Source organism: Anser cygnoides, chromosome 17 (assembly GCF_040182565.1).
Source record: "Anser cygnoides isolate HZ-2024a breed goose chromosome 17, Taihu_goose_T2T_genome, whole genome shotgun sequence".
Lineage (NCBI taxonomy): Eukaryota > Metazoa > Chordata > Aves > Anseriformes > Anatidae > Anser > Anser cygnoides.
Window position 1 is genome coordinate 11551231 of NC_089889.1, and position 18083 is coordinate 11569313.

The following is an 18083-nucleotide window of genomic DNA, read 5'->3' on the forward strand; positions in this document are numbered from 1 at the left end:
TCAGATATGGAAAACTCCAGAGAGCAGGGTGACTTCTCGAAGGTCCACCAATGACCTTAACCTGAGCTGCTGCAGGGACAAGTTCTGGAGTGCTGGGAGGAGGGAGAGGGCGTGGGGCACTCCTGGTCACTACTCCCACGTCCTTGTGCAGGAGGCGTAGGGTCCCTCAGTTCCTGTAGGGTACTGTGGAATGAAACGAGGGCAGAGGGCTGTGCTCCAGGGCTAGTCCTGGCTCAGAGTGTAAATACCCTCTGGATCCCCAGCCCCTGCATCGTGTGCAGTGTCTTCTCTAGGCGATGCTCCTTCCGTCGACTCTCCCTCCCACGGCCACGTTTCCCCCAGCTCTGTCGCGTCCATGGTATCTGTTGTAGAAGAGCAGCTTTGTGTAGCACCCCGCTCCCCGTGTGCCATCTCATGTCCATGGTGGTCCTCCTCTCCAGCGCTTCCTTGCCCCCACCTGTTTCAGGGTGTGAATCTCTGCAGTGGGGGTGTGGAAAGGCTTCTTGAGAAGCTCCCCCCAAACTATCGGTACGAACAGGGCTGAAAGGGTGGCACCAAACCATGTCGGTCCTCAGGGAGTCTCTGCTCCGCGGGATGCTGAGGTTGGCAGCCACCAATGAACAAATTGCCCTGAGGGAGGTAGGAAGAGATTAAATCCCAGCTCCCTCTTAACAATATCCCTCCCTGCCATCAGGGATGCAACTGCATAAGCATCTGACCCCGTCTCTAAGCCCTTTGGTTGCCAAACAAAGGAGATTTGGGTTCGCTGTGTATTTGCATGTGTGATTTTTCCAGCAAAACCTATAAAATTTGTAGAGGAACATCGGTGACTTGACAAAAAAGTACTCTTCCCTCCGAGGTCCACGCCGGGCTGCACCGTGCCTCTCCTCGTGGAGGTGAACGGCCTGGGGCCCGCTGTCACCGGCGGCTGGGGTGCACCAGGGCCCTGCACAACAACAAGTTCTTAATGCTGCTTGCCTGGCTGGGTGCCACGCCAGCTTCCAGTCCTGAGTGTCTCGCTGAAGTACCAGCTGGGGATCGTGGCATTCTTCCCTCCCCGTTACGCTTACCTACTGCTAAGCAGTCGCTGCGCAGCCTCTTGGCGAGGCCGAGAGGTTCCCATGTATAGGCTGGAGCTGGTCCCGCGAAGTGCGGGGCCCCCTCGGTTCCTACAAAGGCCCCGCGAGCTGCGCAGTGCTGGAGGGCCCTTGTGCCTCAAGTGGCTGAGCGCCTGTAAATGGGCTTGGCAAGTGGAGCTGAGCTGAGGGGATGGCACAAGCGGGGCTGATTGCTCCAGCGTGCCGAGAGAGAACGTGCAGGTGCTTTGTCATCACAACGCCAACCTGGTTTCTCCGTAGACAGCCCGCAAAAGCAAGAGGGGATTTTCCTGGAAAAAAGAATTGGAGTCTTTGAGAAGGCCTGGCCCCTGTTCTCATTAAAACCGTATTAATTCATCTGTTTTAGGGCCTTGAAGCAACGGCGGGGCAGAAGGGCGGCTGCCAGCAGCGTTTCCTCCCCAGAACGGTGTCTTTGGGGGCGATGCGGAGCTGCAACATGCTCGCCTTGGCCCAGGGCCTGCAATGAGAGGCAAACCCAGATAAAAGCCCTCTATGACGTTTGCTTGAAACAGGCTGGTGCCTGCTACTAAATATTCCCTTATAAGCTAGTCTGGATTTCAGCCTTAACGTGATTGATTTGTTCTGACCTCTTTTTATGGTGCTCTAAACAGAAGCACAGTGAATTTCACATTCAAGCATGAAATGCTGACCCAGTCATTTTAAGGGCAAAGAGAAACACGCTGGCTGGATGCCTCCTGCCCCGAGGGCTGGTTGCCTATGGCAGTCGAGTTGGGAATTAAAACTGCTACGTATAAATTAAGACTTACTGTTTTAATTAAGCCATTTTTAGTTCCTGCTCCCTAGGTATATGTTTCCTGCTCTTCTACAAGGAGCAGCAAGGGGCTGAGCAGTTCGGGTGTGAAAGTGGGGAGGATGGCGTGTCTTGAGCAGAGAAATAGGTAGAAAGAGGCTGTTAAAATAATGGTGTCAAAACAGAGGGGAGGGGCTGAGCCTCAGATCACTGAGCTGCTGGGTTTCTCCACGTTTATAGCCAGAATTTGTATCTGTAATAGCTTTGGATTTAACTGTCTTTCTGGTTCAGCTTTTCCGCGTCCCTCAGCTGCTCCGGGATGTGGGGTTAGCAGAGCATGGCTCGTGTCCCCCCGGGACATTCACCGTGCAAAGGGTACTGGGGGAGGCAGGGCTGGGCGCTCCCCTGCTCTCCTCCTTGGATGTCCTGCGCGCTGCACGAGGCCGATACACCTGTGTGGCCCTGGAATTTCGCAGCGGGGGAATGAAGGCTCCCGTTGAGGAATTCCCCGTGTAGCCACCAAGCCCCTGAGGTGCCTGTCCCTTCCTTTGCAGCAATCCCCCTCACTGCGTATGGACCAATGGCGGCGGCAGCGGCTGCGGCAGCCGTGGTGCGAGGGACAGGTAACTGCCACCTTCCTCCCCGGGGTGGCACGCGGGCTGCGGGAGGGGGGTGGGACGGGCCTGCGTTTTTGGGATCTTCACTCTGTAGTTTTGCTGCCTCCCCTAGGTTCCACCCCCAGTCGCACCGGCGGATTTCTGGGCACCACCAGCCCCGGGCCGATGGCGGAGCTTTACGGAGCCGCCAACCAGGACTCAGGGGTCAGCAGTTACATCAGCGCTGCCAGCCCAGCCCCGAGCACCGGCTTCGGCCACAGCCTAGGGGTGAGTGTTCCCTGGCGGGCTCTGCGCAGGGGGAGGATGATGGCAGGGGCAGGGGAAGGGGCCGCATCTCCACGCGGCGATGGAGGCGAGAAGGGGTGCAGAGTGCTTTCTGGTTGGGAAATGCCACCTGCCGTGCCACCGCTGAGCCCCACGCTGCCTGCCGCTGGTGCAGGGTGCAGCAGCTCGCTGGGAGCCTGCTTCCCTGGGCTCCGCTGGTTCTCCCCAGCCACGACTCAAGGTCCTGATCTCCAGACCTTCCCCTTACCTGGCCCAGATGTTCCAAAAGCTCACCTTGGCCCCGACGCAGTGTCCAGTGGGTTGCTGGGCTCCTTAGTCCTAGCACCTGCAACTGGAACTGCTCTCCCAGCATCTGAACCGCGACTGAATATGTTTTGGTAGTAATTTTCTTCACTTCTCTTTTGTTTGCTTAACAGGGGGTTTTAACTCTTTCCTCGCAGGGTCCCTTGATTGCAACAGCTTTTACCAATGGGTATCACTGAAGCTGGGGACCAAGGAGGCAGGAGGTAAGAGAGCTTCAAACAGGGACGGGTAGTTAGAGAGGGGAAATTCTGAGCTTGGGCTCCCAGCAGGAGCTGTGGAGGCTGCTGGGAGGCTCGCTGGCTTGACCCAGCCCATGCAGGGAGTCCTGTGGCCAGCCCAGGGCTCTGTTCCACACCAGGGGCTTGACAGGTTGGCTTCCTGCTCCCTGCTCCTCGGGCTGGGAGTGTTGTGGAGGGATCGCTTCGTGTCTGGGTGCAGAGGGGGAGGAGATGAGAGCACTGACAGGAAGAGGGAAGGTCTGCAGGCTTGGCCAGAATCATGACCCCGTGGTGATCCTGAGACAAGCCTGGCTCACCTGTGCGGCTGGGGGAGCCTCCTCCGTGCGGCTGGTTGTTCTCACTGCTGCTGAGACCACCTCTCCTCCTCCTCCTCTCCTCCTCCTGTCTGGGAGAAGAAGGGCAGAGGGGAATCTGGGTGTGATCAGTTCTGTTTCTGGTCCTCAGCTGGGCCTGGGAGGGAGCTGGTGGATGGTCGCTGGTTTGCAAACACGGCTGAAGTTTCTTGGCTTAAAAAGAAAAAAATAAACTTTTTAAAAAGGAGGGAACAACTGGCAGGGAAGGGTGTCCGGACAAGGCCCCCGGAGCCTGGCAGGGCGCTGAGCAGAGTGCTGGAGCAGTGGCTGGACCCTGCCTGGCTGCGGCCTCCCCGGAGCCAGGAGCTCCGCAGGTCGGGGCAGGCCGGCTGCACGGCGTGTGGAGCCTTGTTTGCGAGGCCTGCACGTGCCGTTGAAGAGGGAAGCAGCTCTGCTGTGCCCCGTTGCTGTGCCAGCGAGGTGCAGGGCAAGCCCGTGTCGGGGCAGGTCTGGGTGTTCAGTATTCCTGCCAGGTAACCCTGGGAGAAAGCCCCGAGAGGAAAGCTGTTGGTTGTTCTAGATCCTGTCCCTTCCTCCCCCTGCTGTGTCCCGCAGATTCCCCAGTGACCTAACCGAGGACAGCGGCTGGAGGATCTGGTGAGCCTCGGGGGATGAGCCACGGTTACCTTTTTCTCGAGTCAAACTGCACACTGCCGGCCGGCTGCCAGGCTCCTGCCGCCCTGCCCTGATCTCTCCCTTTGACCAGACCACACTGGACTGAACCCGAGGAGATCATCTCGCTTTCTTACTAACCACCGACGGTTTACGCTTCCCCCTTCCCTGCCCCCAGCCCACCGGTTCTTCTTTTATTTATTTTATTAGCTGTTAGTTTTATTTTTTTATTTTATTTTTTTATCTTTTTTGGGGCTCCCCCTTCTTTTTGTTGTTTGCTCTTTCCCGAGCTAGTAGACATATTTTATGAATTGGCTTTGTGATTGTGTTAGGTAGTTTTTATCGAGGAGTATTTTTATTTGGCTTTGAAACTGTTTTGAATATTTTCAACTCTGTTGTTGTTGTCGTCAGTGTTTTTAAAGCACGGTATGTAACAAGAATGCAGTTCTGAAGGAAAGAAAGAGACGCAGAGAGAGCAAAGGCTGAGAGGAACTGATGTATTTCTATTTTTTTTAAAGAAACTGTTTTTAATTGTTTCTGTTTTGTAAATGTGAGGCTTTGAAAAGTGTGAAACTCCAAGGATCCGAAAACGTTGGACATCGCTATGGAACAAAACAAATGTATATTTTGCTAAGTGAAAAACACTATCTTACAGCTGAAAGATTTTTTTTTTGTTTTCCTAGGTTTAGTTTTACGTGGGATTTTCTTTTTCCTTCTGTATAATATGTAAATATCGCGAGCTGAACCTGGCTGCCACGTGCAGCCTGGCTCCGAGGAGCAGCTCCAGGTCCTGGACTTGGTGCCGCAGTGTGAGCAATACTCTCCAGCAGAATCCTGACAGGACTCCGTTCTTTTTTTGTACACCTTTTACTGTAAGATTTTAAGACCTCTGATGAGATGAAAGGGGGGGTGGGGGCGGGGGTGAAACGTACCGGCCATCGGCTGTTTTGCTGAGCGGGTTAAAGCTGCTTCCAATCGCTCGATGTACAGACTCCATCACTGGGCTCCGCAGTGCCAGCGTCTGGTTTGGCTTTAGGTAAAGGGCTTTGCCGCCACTGTTTGTCTTGGTTACTTTGAAAGGAATCCACTCTCCAAACACTTATCGCTTGCGTCAAGATTTCCTGGGAAAGGGATCCTCCTCCGGAGGCGAGGGTATCGGAAAGGGGAGGCAGCCAGGGCCAGGGGGAGATGTGGGTGGTCGTTCTCTGAAGGGCAGGGCGCTGGGTTGGGGAGGCGTTAACGGGGAGAAAAGCATTAGGGTGGTGATTTGGGGGCGGGTTAAGGGCTTCTCAGGGATTATATGAATTATAGAATCGCAGCTTCCCATTTGCTTTACTCTGTGTTCTGAAGACTGTGGGAATTTGTCCGTTGTCCCGTGCGGAGGTGGTCTGCTCCCTTCTCCAGGAGCTGCCGGGGCTTCCCCTGGCGCCAGGCCCCTGCCGAGGAGCGCCGTGCCAGGGGAAGCCTCCCGCAGGAGCATACGGGGCAGGTTTGGGTCTGGATTTCAGTGAACCAAAGACCTTGTTAAGGGGGGTGATTAAGCCTTTTATTAAGATGCAGCCAAACTCTTTTCCCAGGGAAATAACAGCTTCATCTTAAGTTTTAAAAATCATTCCCTCTCTTCCCCCAAACTGAGCCCTTGTAAGGGAGAGGGGCTTTGAGGAAAGGACCGGGAGGGCCGCCGTGCCCACATGGCTCTTCTCTTCCATCCCTCCCCTCCCCGTGTGCCGGAGCTTGTCCTGACCTGGGCGATATGTTTGGAGAGTTCTGTTTAGGTAAGAGGGTACTTAACAGATCAGTACTGAAAACACAAAGCAATAATTTTTGTTACTGAGACAAGAGTCTGTATGTCTGTTTTTTTAAATATTTCCTAAGTAAAGAAGAGCTGCATTTTATTGGGTTTATTTTTATTCTATATACTTCAAATTTGGGTCTGCGGACAGCGCTTTCCTCCCTCTTGGTATACGCGCTGAACTGCTTCCGTGCCCCCTCCAGACATCCCAGGCCAGCCGTGCTGCTGCTGGGCTGCGATTCACTCTCTGGCCAGTGCTGCCACTGCCTGGAGGCTGGGGCTCCGGTTTCAGGGTGGGCATTTTTTTAAAAAAATAATAAAGCTGTGTTTTTAAGCCAGTAAGTTATTACACTCCAATGTTTGTTCTCTCCACACCTGTAACCCTTTTTCCAGATTTCAGTTTTAAATTCCTAATAAATTATTTGAAAACTGTCCTCTCTCGTTCTTTGGGCGTGGGAGATTTTCCAGTGGAGGAGACTGCAGGTGAACTGGGAGCTGGCAGGAGGCGCATCCTGCCATTAGGATAAAAGCCCCAGGGCTCTGACTGTGTGTTCTGCTCCCAGCCTTTGGCAGCGGCCCAGTTTATAATGTGAGGTGGATCCGCGTTTAGCAGAGATTGTGCCTCTTCTTTACATTACAGAGGTTTTGTACAGATATTTATAGGCTCGAGAAGGGAGGAGACACTGGGGCGCTTAGAAGGTTGGCTCAGATGTTCTTTGGATTCATTGACTATGGTGAACCAAGGAGGCTAGATCTAAGAAAATAAAATGAAGAGAGAGGAAGAAAATTCCTTAGTAGATAACACTACAAGAGAACAGTAAATTCCAGCAGTGTAACAGACCTGTTCTAGCAGGTCTTAATCATAGAGAATTCTCAGAAATAACGTAAGGCTCAAGCCTGTGAATTTAGGAATGAGTTGTAAATTGAGGTGTCCTCAAAATCGTACTGAGCACCAGCAGCTTTGTATATTGTACAGGTTGGGGAAGCCAAAAATAGCTTTGGTGGAAAAATCCGTACCCTTCTGGGAGTTTTCTCATAACGCACTCTTGTGCTGCTCACATGCTCACTTTCCCACTCTGGGTGGTCCTTTTGTTGAAATCAGATTATGAAATCCAAAATATGACAGCGTTTTAGTGACTTAAAAGGCCAGTGTAATAGAGGTTTTCTTAGCAACATCAATAATAAAGGTGAGAAATGGGGAGGAAGGAACCACAGAAGGAACCTAAGGTTCATTGGTAAAAGAAAAGAGAAATAAAACATTAAAAAAGGAAAGGTAGCCAAAGGAGAATGAGAATATCACTTAAATGGATATTGAAGGGAAAGTCAGCAGATTGATCTGTGGGTAAAAGATTAAATCCTTTTTTCTACATAAATGGGGACACCGACTTTTTTTACATCAGTCTTTAATGTTTGTTTGATGTTCTCACTATTAGGACACAGGAATCTCGAGTCTATAACCCAGCATCTGTTTGGCCTTAGCTAACCTGTGAGTGGGGAATCTTGGGGCATCAGAGAGCTTGTGAGCAATCAGAAAAGTCAGAATGGTTCTGGTCGCTCAGCAGCAGACCTAGCTTTAGCTAGATGCCCTATGGTTGTGTCAGCACCCTGGGTGCTCTGGGCACCCTGATGTAGTTTCAGCCTCTCTGAAGGGGAAGATGTCCTCACCATCGCCTACAGAAACGTGCATTTGATCCTACTGAAGGGTGCTGAACCCAAGTTTCCTGAATAAGCACTCTGGATTTTAGGCTGTTTTCTCTTTCCTTACTCTTAAAACTGAAGGCTTGATTCATGCTTTAGAAATAAATGCAGACTCTTACTATCAAGGGAATAGTCCACAATTAATATCTCGAGTGTGTAAAAATGCCAAACCTGTAGCCTTGGCAGCATTAGAGCCTCTGGGGTCTGAATACGAGTGCAGTATTTTGGACTCCCGGCTGACTGCAAAAAACTTTCTTACCCTTTTTTGGATCCAACTCACCTCGTGCCTTGGTGTAGAGAACCAAAGGGCCTAAAGGGGCTCTGCTTTGCTGATGGAGAAACTGCTGTCGGAGCTATGGTACGCTGTGTACCTTGAAACTTCTAAGCACAGGTCGTTTCTGGCATAACTCCTCTGAAGTCATGTAAGCCACAAGTCCTTGTTTAAGCCAGGTAACGTTGGCTTTGCCAGAGGGATGTGTATTGTGCCACCTGCTTGTATCTGAAATCAGCTGGCTATCACCAGCTAATCACGGGTTATTTCCATTTGCAATGTTACCGTTCACCTGGCGATGGGTGTGAAATGGATTCAGCAGTTACTGGAGTAAGGCTGGCCAAAGGTACACAACCTGGAGGGAAACTATTTTATCCCCATACACTTAGTTAAATCTACAGACTATCTAGTATAAAAATTAATTTTGCTTACTTGAAGAACAGAGGTTCTATCTCAAAGGAAGAAAAGGTAGTTTCTTCTGGACAGGCATTGTATTAAAAGGAAGACCTGCATTTATCAGGCAGATTTTGATGGATGGAAATCAAAATGGATAGTTAAAGGGAAGAAACCGCACAGCCAGCATGCTCTTCTGCTTTCCAGAGGGCTGCAAATGTAGCTGCTCTGAAGACGGTAAGTCTAAACACACAAAACATGATGGTGATTTCAGGAGCCCAATGGCAGCATATGCCATCAAAATATGATTGCCTGGAGGCTTCTCCAGTTTCACCTAGCTCCACTAGGTTTGCCGTGTACCTGGTGATGTGGTAACACACAGACCTTGACTGGATAACGCCATGTCTGTCCCTGCACTCCAACAATCCTTCTTCTTGGTTCTCTGCATCTCTGAAGCCTCAGGGAAAATCCTGCTGAATATTTCAGTTAATATTTCCCACAGTCATCCTACCACCAATGTGTTACCATCTCCTTGTGTTCACACTTTCCTTTGTCGTGGTTGTTATGCTGCTTCTCCCGAGAAATTTCAGAGGATTTCCACGTTGCTTGGCTCCTGGTTTTTGCCTAGTAGTACTTCTTTCTCCTATATGGCTTCAAAGTTAAAACTATTTTTTTTATTTATTTTATTTTTTTCTGCTCGTGCCAAGGGTCACTGGGGATAAGTGAACAACTTGTATCTCGTTCCCTGAATTAGGCCAGGTGAATCAACGCAGAGATATAAGAAGAATGATAAGTGGGATACCATAAAAAGAGTATACAAGTATTAGTAACTGGCTGTTAGTGCCAGTATTCTTCAGTGTAACTACCACATCGCTATATTTTTTAGTAGAGAGCCCTTAAAAATGTCCAGATCTTTCAGGCAGTCTTCTAATACGACCATTAAAATAATTTAATCGCAAAAATCATAGGAAGCAAATATTTGCCCTCTTGGCTTCCAGAGTTTGAACTCCACTGGCCTTCAGCTGGTCGTGTCACAAGCTGCTGTCTACAGCCCCTGATAGAAGAAATCTGCATTCAGTAACATAAATACTGGCTTGTTGACCTCATTTCTATTTCAAGGTGAGCTTGCAGTATAAAGAGCTGCGTTTTCTTTAGGACCAACCTCATTGTCAAGACCTGCAAGAATGAAGTCCCTTGCCCTGCTTTTCCTGCTGTCAGGTGCGTAGGTGGCACTCGCCCCTCTCAGCGTGCCCGTGACTGGTAATACCATGCCTAACTCTAACCGTTGTGTTTCTCCTCAGTGGGTGCTGCCAGCGCTGATGTCTCACCTCGTGCAGTGTGGCAGCTGCGCAGCATGATCCAATGCGCCATCCCGGGCAGTCACCCTCTGCTTGAGTTTGATGGCTACGGCTGCTATTGTGGCTTGGGAGGCAGTGGGACACCAGTGGATGAACTTGACAGGTTTGTACAACTCTGCTTTTACATACACGTTTCTTAGCTTGCGCCTTCTCATTTCTGCATGCCTGCATCTCCTTAGCTGGCCCTACACGTGAAAAAATGCTCACAAAACTCTCTGGCTGCTATGGATAAAGCATTCTCCTAAAGACTGGTTCAAGGAAAAAAGGTTGTGTAGTATCACACCTGAAGGTCTTATTACTAGGGTAAAATATAATCCAAGCAATGCATTCTACTTTCTCTTCTGTGGCAGCTATGTTGCATTCATTCCCACACTTTTTTCTTTTTTCCTTTTTTTTTCTTCAGCAGTGCTGGCCTGGCAGCCCAGACAGCACTTGTGAGCCCACTACCCAGTGCTTGACCATTGACCTCTTAGGGCTGAGCTGCAAAATGCTAAGAAGTAGCTTGCCAGTTTGGAGATCACATTAGACTGATAGCCAAGGTGCAGCGGATTGTGCCAGCTGTTAGCTCGTCAGCTGCCAGGCTGCAGTAACCACACGTGTACTTGGAACATTAGCTGGCAGAGGAGGAGCTGAACTCAATGATCCTTGTGGATCCTTGTGGACCCTTGTCCCTTCCAACCCAGGATATTCTATGATTCTGTGTCCCTTTGAGGTCCTTTGTGTCCTCTCCCTCTTATCACTGGGTATCTTGAGGGGTTTTTTTTTGTTCAGCGCCTTGTCAAAGCATATTTGTAAATACTAGCGTATTTACATGTCTTACAGGTCAGCTGAGTTTGCATTTCTGGTGTTTTCCGACCTCTTCCTCCTTGTTTTCCAGGTGCTGTCAAACACACGATAACTGCTACACTCAGGCTAAGAAACTGCCAGCGTGCACCACCTTAGTGGACAACCCCTACACGGAGACATACAAGTTCAGCTGCTCTAACAAGGCGATTACGTGTAGCAGTACGTCCTCCTCCGTGTCACTCTGCTTTGCTCAGCACTTCAGTTAGGACCGGGGCCGCGTGACTTTGAATCCTCCCGTGGCACGGAGGCGCAGCAGAAGGCCGTGCCGGGTGGGCTGGCTGCAGGCACCGCACTCAGCGCTGCCGTAGATGCCTCCGAGGTGGCCCAGAAGGCTTCAGCGCGAGGTGGTGCTGGAGGATACGTGGGCTGAGCGTGGGGACCTGTCCCCTCCTCAGGGGGATCAGGCCCTGTGGTCCCACGGAAGTCCGTGGGGGCAGCGGGCTGGCTGGGGAGCGCTGTGCAGACATCCGTAATGTAACGGCCAAGCTTTTATGGCTCCTGATCGGAGAGAAATGGCAAACAGCCTGTCAGGCAGAGCTGCAGGGAGGGAAGGAGGGAGCGAGGAGGCGGCAGGGCTGGGGCACGCACTCGCACAGCACCTGAGGGGAGCTCGGGGGCCGGAGGGCGCGCAGGGAGCGCACCTCACGCCCGACAGGGCGGCGGCGGTGGCACGGGGGGGTTGAGGGGAGGCAGGCGAAGGCTCTGACCGTCCCCGCTCCCTCCCTCAGGCACCAACGACGCGTGCGAGATGTTCATCTGCAACTGCGACCGCACGGCCGCCATGTGCTTCGCCAAGGCGCCCTACGACCCGAACCACTACAGGCTGGACAAGGCCAAGTACTGCAAGTCCTGAGGGCCGCGCGCGCGGGCGCCCTTTAATAAAGACCGGCTGACAAAAGCAACGCCGCCCCCGCGCCTCTCCCGCCGCCCGGCCCTGACGGGACGCGCGCGCCCCCGGCAGCCGTTAACGGCCGCGCGCGCGACGGGGTTGGGGGGGGGTGGGGGGAGGGGGCAGGAGGGAGGCCGGGAGGCCCCGCCCCCTCCGCGAACGGTCCGTTGCGGCGCGTGCGGCGCCCCCCCCCCGGGTCACCGCGTTCTTTGATTGGCTCTGAGCAACGGCGGGGGCGGGGCCGGGAGGAGGCGGGGAGGGAGCGGGAGGGAGGCTGCGAGCAGGTGCGCCCCGCCCCCACCCTGCCTCCCCCCCTCAGGCGGCCCCGTTGGGACCCGGGTTCGAGTCCCGATCCCGCCCCGTCCCCTCACGGCGCCCCCCCCCCCCCGGCTCCCGGGCGAGCGGGGAACGGCGGCAGCGCGGCTCTCCCCGGCTCCCCCGCTCCTCCTCCAGGCGCCCGTCCCTCGGGGCACGGCCCGAGGCGTTTGGCCGTTCCCTGCCCGCGGGGCCGCAGCCGTGGGGAAGGGGCGGCGTTGGCCTGGAAGCCAGGGGCGGGCTGGGGGAGCCTCTGAAGGACCTTGGGCTCCTCACCCGGGCCGGGACGGAGCCCCCCGGGGCTGCTGCCGCCGGTGGGGGCGGCCGGAGGGTGCGGGTGGGCTCCCGGGGCTGCCCGTGGTTGAGGGAGGGAGCCCTGGCTCCTCGGCAGCAGATGGCTCAGCCGTGTCCCTCAGCGTGAGGAGAGCGTGCAGCCCGCCCTCTCCCCTCTGCCCAGGTAGAGGATGGAGGCCCTGGACGAGTTTGACAACGAGTACCCACTCAGCACGGCGTTTTGCAAGCAGATTTCCCCAGAGGACTTTGAGGAGCAGTCCGTGTCCTACACGCAGCAGTGCCTGCAAGAGCTGTACTCGACCATGGAGCGGAACCCGCGGGTCTGTGAGAGGGCTTTGAGAAAGCAGAAACAGGTGGAGCAGGAAAAAGCTGGCTTGCTGTCTTACATAAAGGTACTTGCGCTGTCTTCGTAGGGAGGAGCCCTGGATCTTGGAGGCTATCAGGATGATACTGAGATAGGATGGTGAATCACTTTTTTTTTTTTTTTTAATAAAATAAAAACTGAGTGTGCGAGTCTCACAGCCAGATAGTCCATGTTGTACCGGTACTCATTTCCTGTTTCTCCTCAGGTGTCCATGTACATGGGTTTTCTGGAAACACTGAGCGCTCTGGGTTCTCTGTGGAAATCTGGAGGCTCCTGGATGTGTTTCCATCACAGTGCTAAGATGAATCATTTCTAGGGATGGAAGTGCAAGATGAGGTCTGTTGTCCTCACGCACTAGCTTTGATTCTGAGGTCATTGTTTGTAGAGCAGTAAAGGTCTTAAGTGTTACTGAAATCCCTTTGTAGGGATAAATGAAACACATTGTAGAGGCAAAAGTAAAATACCATCACTATGTAGAAGAAACACTGTGCTTTTGAGCTGTACCATTCGGAGCAGGGAAGAGAGCTGGGATGCAGTTGGAAGCATTTCAGAAGCTTGCTATAAGTCTTTCCCTGTAGTAGTAACTCTAGGTTTGAGGTGGGTAGTACATCTACTCCTGCTGCTGGGCCATTCTAGCATTCCCTAGATCCTTTCAGTGGATAGATGAGAGCGCCAATCCATTCTATGTCTCTCTTGCCCCATACGCATTTCTGTAAGCCTACGCTTACGTTTGGACCCTTGGTCATGTTTCTTATTTACATAGATTTGGTGGTGCAGAAGACCTAACAGTAGATTTAACAGCCCCCCCCTCAGAGTAAGCCCTTGTATAGGGGATCTTGTCACGTAATGTGAAGTGCCAGGCACTAGGCAATGGCCAAAGTGCTGGTGGGGTTTGAAGGGGCTGTGCAAAGTTACTCTTTAGGGCTTTAAGGAACATTGTGGAAAGCAGAGTCTAACAGCGGCCCAGTGGTTCCTCAGACTGGCTTATTGCCACCTGATGGGGAGAACAAAGAAGATACGAACATCTTTTGCCATGCCAGTCTGTGCTTCTGTTCCAAGACCAGAAGCAGTAACTGAAATAAAATATCCCTGTGGTCACTGAGCGTGGGAGCTCTGAAGCTGTACAGAGCTGGCATGTGACATGCTGGAGGGATGGTGCCTGTGTGGGTTTATGGTGCAGAAGTGAACTCTCAGTGTCTTATCTTTGTCTTCTCTATTGTTGTTTTCTAGGCCAAGATTTTTTGGACTCTGCAGGGAGAATTAAATTACTCTAACTACATGGACATTGCAGAGATGAAAGAGAAAGTATGCCAGCTGAGACGAGACATGAAGAGGGTAAACAGCTATGCTCAGGGTAATGACTGTTTCAGTTTCCGTTTGTGTCTAGAGACCAGTACTAGACACTTGTTCTGTTACTCTTCCTCTCAGGCTCAGCTTTTCTTCTTACCTGCCACGGTATACTTAGCGATGCAGAAGAAAAAGCACAGATGTGGTAATTAGGTATCTTTCCTTAGTGGGAAGGAAGAGTACTGGGGTCTGCACACAGACTTGCAGATACAATCTGTGTCTGGAACTCTGGTTTTAAACCCTGGCTAGCTTGACTCTGCCTTTCAGCTTCCTGAAGCAGTTTTGTTTCTGGTCATTCAGGAAAGATCTCGGGGAGAATAGTGATACCAATCTACTATCTCATTTATGAATTCATGAAAAATTCTCATGAATTTTTCAGAGACACCAGAAAGGTGTCTCTGTGGTCTTTCTACTACCACATATCTGCTGTTTTGCTGCTGGATACAGTATTGACGCCCCCTTTTCTATCAGCACCCAAACTGAAACCGCTTGCTGCAAGTTTCTGTAGGGGAGGCATATTCACTTGCTTGTCAAGACACCTGATTTATCTTCCGTTTTGCAGGGCATAACTGAAACTTATTTCCTGGATTTTTTTGGGTGGTTCTTATGAGCTGCAAACTCCATGTTTCATCACCCCCTTTAAAACAAGCTTTCCTCTTTGATCAGCTATTCACAGCTCCAAGTTTCCATCTGACTGAAAGGTCCAATCACCATAAATCTGGTAGAGCTTTAGGAACGGTCTTCAACCCATTTGGCTGTGTGCAGCTCAGTAAATGGAGGTTATTATTCCCCTTCATGCTAAGCTGTGAAAACACATCAAAAAGCATTTGCTTCTTGTCTCAGCTCCAGTGCTGTTTTCCCCAAACAACAAAGGGACTCATCTTAGTGAGAAGGCAGCCTTAATCTCTGGCTTTCCTTACCTGCAGGTACAGCTGCTTTATTGTAGAAGCAGTAATTGCACAGGCAGGCGAGGAGCCTTGCTGCAGCCACAGCCAGTTCTGTGCACAGACACAGGAGTCCCTCATTACATCCAGTAAGCTCTGTCTTGCCAAGTGCTAAAGGGGTCGTAATCTGATTTTTGTCAGATGCCCCCTGCTTGATTAAGGAACCAAGCATTGCTTCCCACCAGCAGCAGTTTGTGTCAGACTGTGAACTCTGCATTGTTGCAGGTATTCCGTTTTTAGAATTACAAAGTCCAGTTGGATTTCTTCTCCTTGGCCCTTGCCAAGGACCACACTGGACATTTGGATGCAGCATGTGTCTGTCTTTTGATACCTTTTTTTTTTTTTCTTGGAAGATTCTTCTGATAAAGGAACAGCAGAATGTCCCAGAAGAGCTCTCATATTAGCAAAAATGCACTGTTTCTGATTTGCATGTGCTGAAGCTGCATATGTTGTCAGGGTCTCAGCAAGGGCTAGCAGCTCACTTGGGTCATTCACTCAAAGCTGCTCGCCTCTAGTTTGCAGGAGTCGTGCTGTATACTGTGAGGACTTTTAACACAAAATGCTTTTTTTTTTTTTTTTAATCCTCCTCTTTTATTTTTAGCCTTATTGTTACCTGCCTGGCCAATTGTCAGTGTGAGCAGGTATGAATTTCTTATTGTCCATCTGTGTCCTGTATCTACCAGGACTTGGGTGCACAGGTGACAGAGCACTCAGCTGTGCAGCCCCCACTGGGGACTCTTCCACTTAAAATCTCACAGAAGCAATACGATAGGAGGAAAAGGATTAATGGGCTTCCTTGTGTTATTTTGCCCAAAATATCATCCAGATTTTTTTTTAACTTTAACCAGAAAAATCAAAGCTGTTTAACAGCCCATATACCAGAAATTCCTGACCTTTTCAGAAAGAAAGCATCAGCCAGGAGAAATCTGGCATCTGAAAGGTATTTTCACATGTATTATATGTGAATATATATATATCAGTGATGAAAATGGCCAGACCAGTAGGACTGGAGAGGCAAAGTCCTCTCTTGTAAATTTATTCTCTTGCTACTTTTCTGTAATCTAAAAACACAGCTGCTAAGGCTAGTTTAATTTAGGTCTCAAAACCCCTGCACTGTGCAGAGTGTCATGACAAGAAACACTAACCTCAGGTGTTTTCCTTTCCCATAGGCACCAGAAAACCTCCCAGGATGGTTGCTTTCAGTTGCTACTTACCTGGGGCTGCCCAAGGGCAGGTTATGTGAGAGGAAGACTCCATCTGTCCTGCCCAAGCCCTGGGTTTTGAATGAATAGACTGAGGAAACCAGTAACTTGGCACTGATTTTTTTTTTTCCTTTTTTTTCCCCTTCCATACAGGTGCAAGAACTAGGAAAGGACGACATCCAAGGCAGTTGTGGGGAAAGATGCACACTCTAGAAGGTGGATTTAGCCCCTTGCGCTCCAAGGCTCCTGAACCTCCCAAGATCACAATGCCCAGGGTCTTTGGTCCTTTTCCAAAAATCACGAATAAGCAGGTTTGTCAGTAGGAGCAATCTGACTGTAAGAGGTGGGAGGCTGCGCTTACGCCATTCCCATCAGGCACAGTCCTCCCGGCCATCTCCTGGGTGCCGCTCCTTCCCTGGAGCGCAGTTTGTGGGACATCTCTCATCCTGCAGGACGCTATTACAAAGCTTGCTCTGAGGGTTTGCCCAGAGCTGAAGGCAAGGCTTGCCAAATAGGAAGTAGCTTTTGTTTGCTCTGGGTAACTCCAGCCCCCCTTTCACAGGAGAGGGTACTCACAACCTTTGTAAGGTACTCACAGCTCCTCTAGACAAACCTCAGGAACCTGTCGTGGTAGGAACAGCTGTAAGAAAGAGCAGAAGCTGTTGATTCAGCTAAGTTCATCGTAAAAAACTGTCTTTGTGCTGTTGTCTAATGTGTGCTTTTACCAACCACAGATGGACAGAACTACAATTTCAAGCCCTGATCTGAAATACTGGTGGAATGGTGCAGCAGCAGTGAACCAGAAAAGGTAGGAGAGCACCGAATCATGTAGGGGATGATCAAGGCTGGCTTAAAGCAGACAAGGTAGCTAGGAAGGATCTGTGTTTCCCCCTGGTAATGGGGGAAGAGATCATTCCTCAGGCTCTGTAACACTCTTTCTGTTAGTTTCAGCCGGTGGTTGATTTGTGTCCTATACTGCTCAACCCTGGGGGTTCCTATAACTCCATCCAGACTGGAAACTTGAGAAGCTGAGAGACTTCTCAAGACAGGTCTTTGCTAGCTACCTGCAATGGCATAGTCAGCTTCTGATAGCCGTTCTCTCTCTGCATTGCTTCTTCCTACACAAATAGTGCCAGGAGTGACAGGGGAAGGTGTCAATCAGCATTAGAGTGGTGCAGAATTGGCTTTTGGTTTGGAACTTTAGGTTTGCTGTGGCATTTCTCAGTTAAGCGACCTTATTTCCCAGTGGTGGTGGGGGAACACGTTAGGAGATTAAGTGTTCTGATCCTGCTGTACAAGAAGTCAATTTTAGTAGTGCTGGATCAGCTTGGCAGAAAAAAAGGAACAACTTTGTCTCAGCCTCATATGCCTGTTATGTATATGTGCTTGCTACCATATAGTAATAAACCATGCACAGGAAATTTACTGTAAATGTTTATCATTTACTGTAAGTCACTGTCCCTAGTGACTTAAAAGCATATAGTGCAATATATAATGTAATCCATGTAGGGTCAGGGTAACTACGCCTTTATCAGTGATGCTGAAGACACCCTGACTCCCACGTGCTCGGCTGCTGAATTGGAGGCAGGAACGGGCGTAGCAGGTTTAGTCACCTGTCACGTTGGTAATGCCCAGTCCTCACTGCAGACGTTTTCTTCTTTCAGACTTCTTGGCAGTGCTCCCACGCCTCCTCCTCAAAATGCTGGCTCTAATGACACCAAACCGGCAGCCTCCGTTTTTAACACACCTATGCAATGCACATTTCAAGGTGGTGCAGAAGATGACATGGATAGTGAAAAACCTGGCCCCAGTTCCTCTGCTAAAGAGGCATAAATGTCTCTTCTAATATGGAAAACCTAGGTGAATAAACACTCTGTGCAAGTGCCCTGGTTGCGTGTGGAGGCTCTGCTATGCCTTAGCAATAGTTTCTGCAAAAGCTTTGGTTAGCAGGACACCAGTATTACGCAAAAGATGACTGACATCTATGAGCTTTCTTCACTACCAAACAACAGCTTTCTAACTCACTGGAAAGTAGGACTGCCATTAAATGGGAGCAGAATGCAGGTCGGGGTCCTGAACTTACCTCACATGG

The 18083-nt window shown here is 50.7% G+C and overlaps 2 protein-coding genes and 1 long non-coding RNA gene across 9 annotated transcripts in view; 2 read left to right on the forward strand and 1 right to left on the reverse strand.

The window, feature by feature from the left end:
* MSI1 (musashi RNA binding protein 1) overlaps positions 1–6502 on the forward strand; it is a 30253-nt gene extending 23751 nt beyond the window's left edge. Inside the window, exons 12-15 of one of the 2 annotated variants that reach the window (XM_066978628.1) lie at positions 2424–2492; positions 2599–2753; positions 3188–3277; positions 4222–6502. In XM_066978628.1, coding sequence (XP_066834729.1) covers positions 2424–2492; positions 2599–2753; positions 3188–3253 — 290 coding nt within the window. In that variant the 3' untranslated portion in view covers positions 3254–3277; positions 4222–6502. The remainder of the gene's footprint in view (positions 1–2423; positions 2493–2598; positions 2754–3187; positions 3278–4221) is intronic. The other variant, XM_066978629.1, reaches the window with a different exon arrangement.
* On the reverse strand, positions 1270–9583 carry LOC136786530 (uncharacterized). The gene is made up of 3 exons (XR_010825430.1): positions 8049–9583; positions 3610–3819; positions 1270–1387 (listed from the first exon to the last, which is right to left on the reverse strand). It is a non-coding gene; the product is annotated as an uncharacterized lncRNA (long non-coding RNA).
* Positions 9550–17876, forward strand: PLA2G1B (phospholipase A2 group IB). 6 transcript variants are annotated; one of them, XM_048064046.2, is made up of 6 exons: positions 11727–11809; positions 12298–12526; positions 13729–13852; positions 16145–16302; positions 16726–16799; positions 17656–17876. In XM_048064046.2, exons 2-6 carry the CDS (start codon positions 12305–12307, stop codon positions 17822–17824), a joined length of 747 nt encoding a protein of 248 aa, XP_047920003.2. In that variant the 5' UTR covers positions 11727–11809; positions 12298–12304; the 3' UTR covers positions 17825–17876. The 6 variants fall into 6 exon arrangements, with proteins under 6 accessions (XP_047920007.2, XP_047920006.2, XP_047920003.2 ...); XM_048064048.2 differs by lacking the exon at positions 11727–11809 and adding an exon at positions 11894–12177; XM_013173722.3 differs by lacking the exon at positions 11727–11809 and adding an exon at positions 11894–12171.
* Positions 17877–18083: the final 207 nt, after the last annotated feature.

What these genes read in the sequence shown, in the direction of transcription:
- PLA2G1B (XM_048064046.2), top strand. Translation starts at nt 12,305, where the DNA reads ATGGAGGCCCTGGACGAGTTTGACAACGAGTACCCACTCAGCACGGCG. An exon ending in CAAAAATCACGAATAAGCAG is followed by an intron (nt 16,303 to 16,725) that starts GTTTGTCAGTAG and finishes TACCAACCACAG; the next exon opens with ATGGACAGAACTACAATTTC. An exon ending in GCAGCAGTGAACCAGAAAAG is followed by an intron (nt 16,800 to 17,655) that starts GTAGGAGAGCAC and finishes TTCTTCTTTCAG; the next exon opens with ACTTCTTGGCAGTGCTCCCA.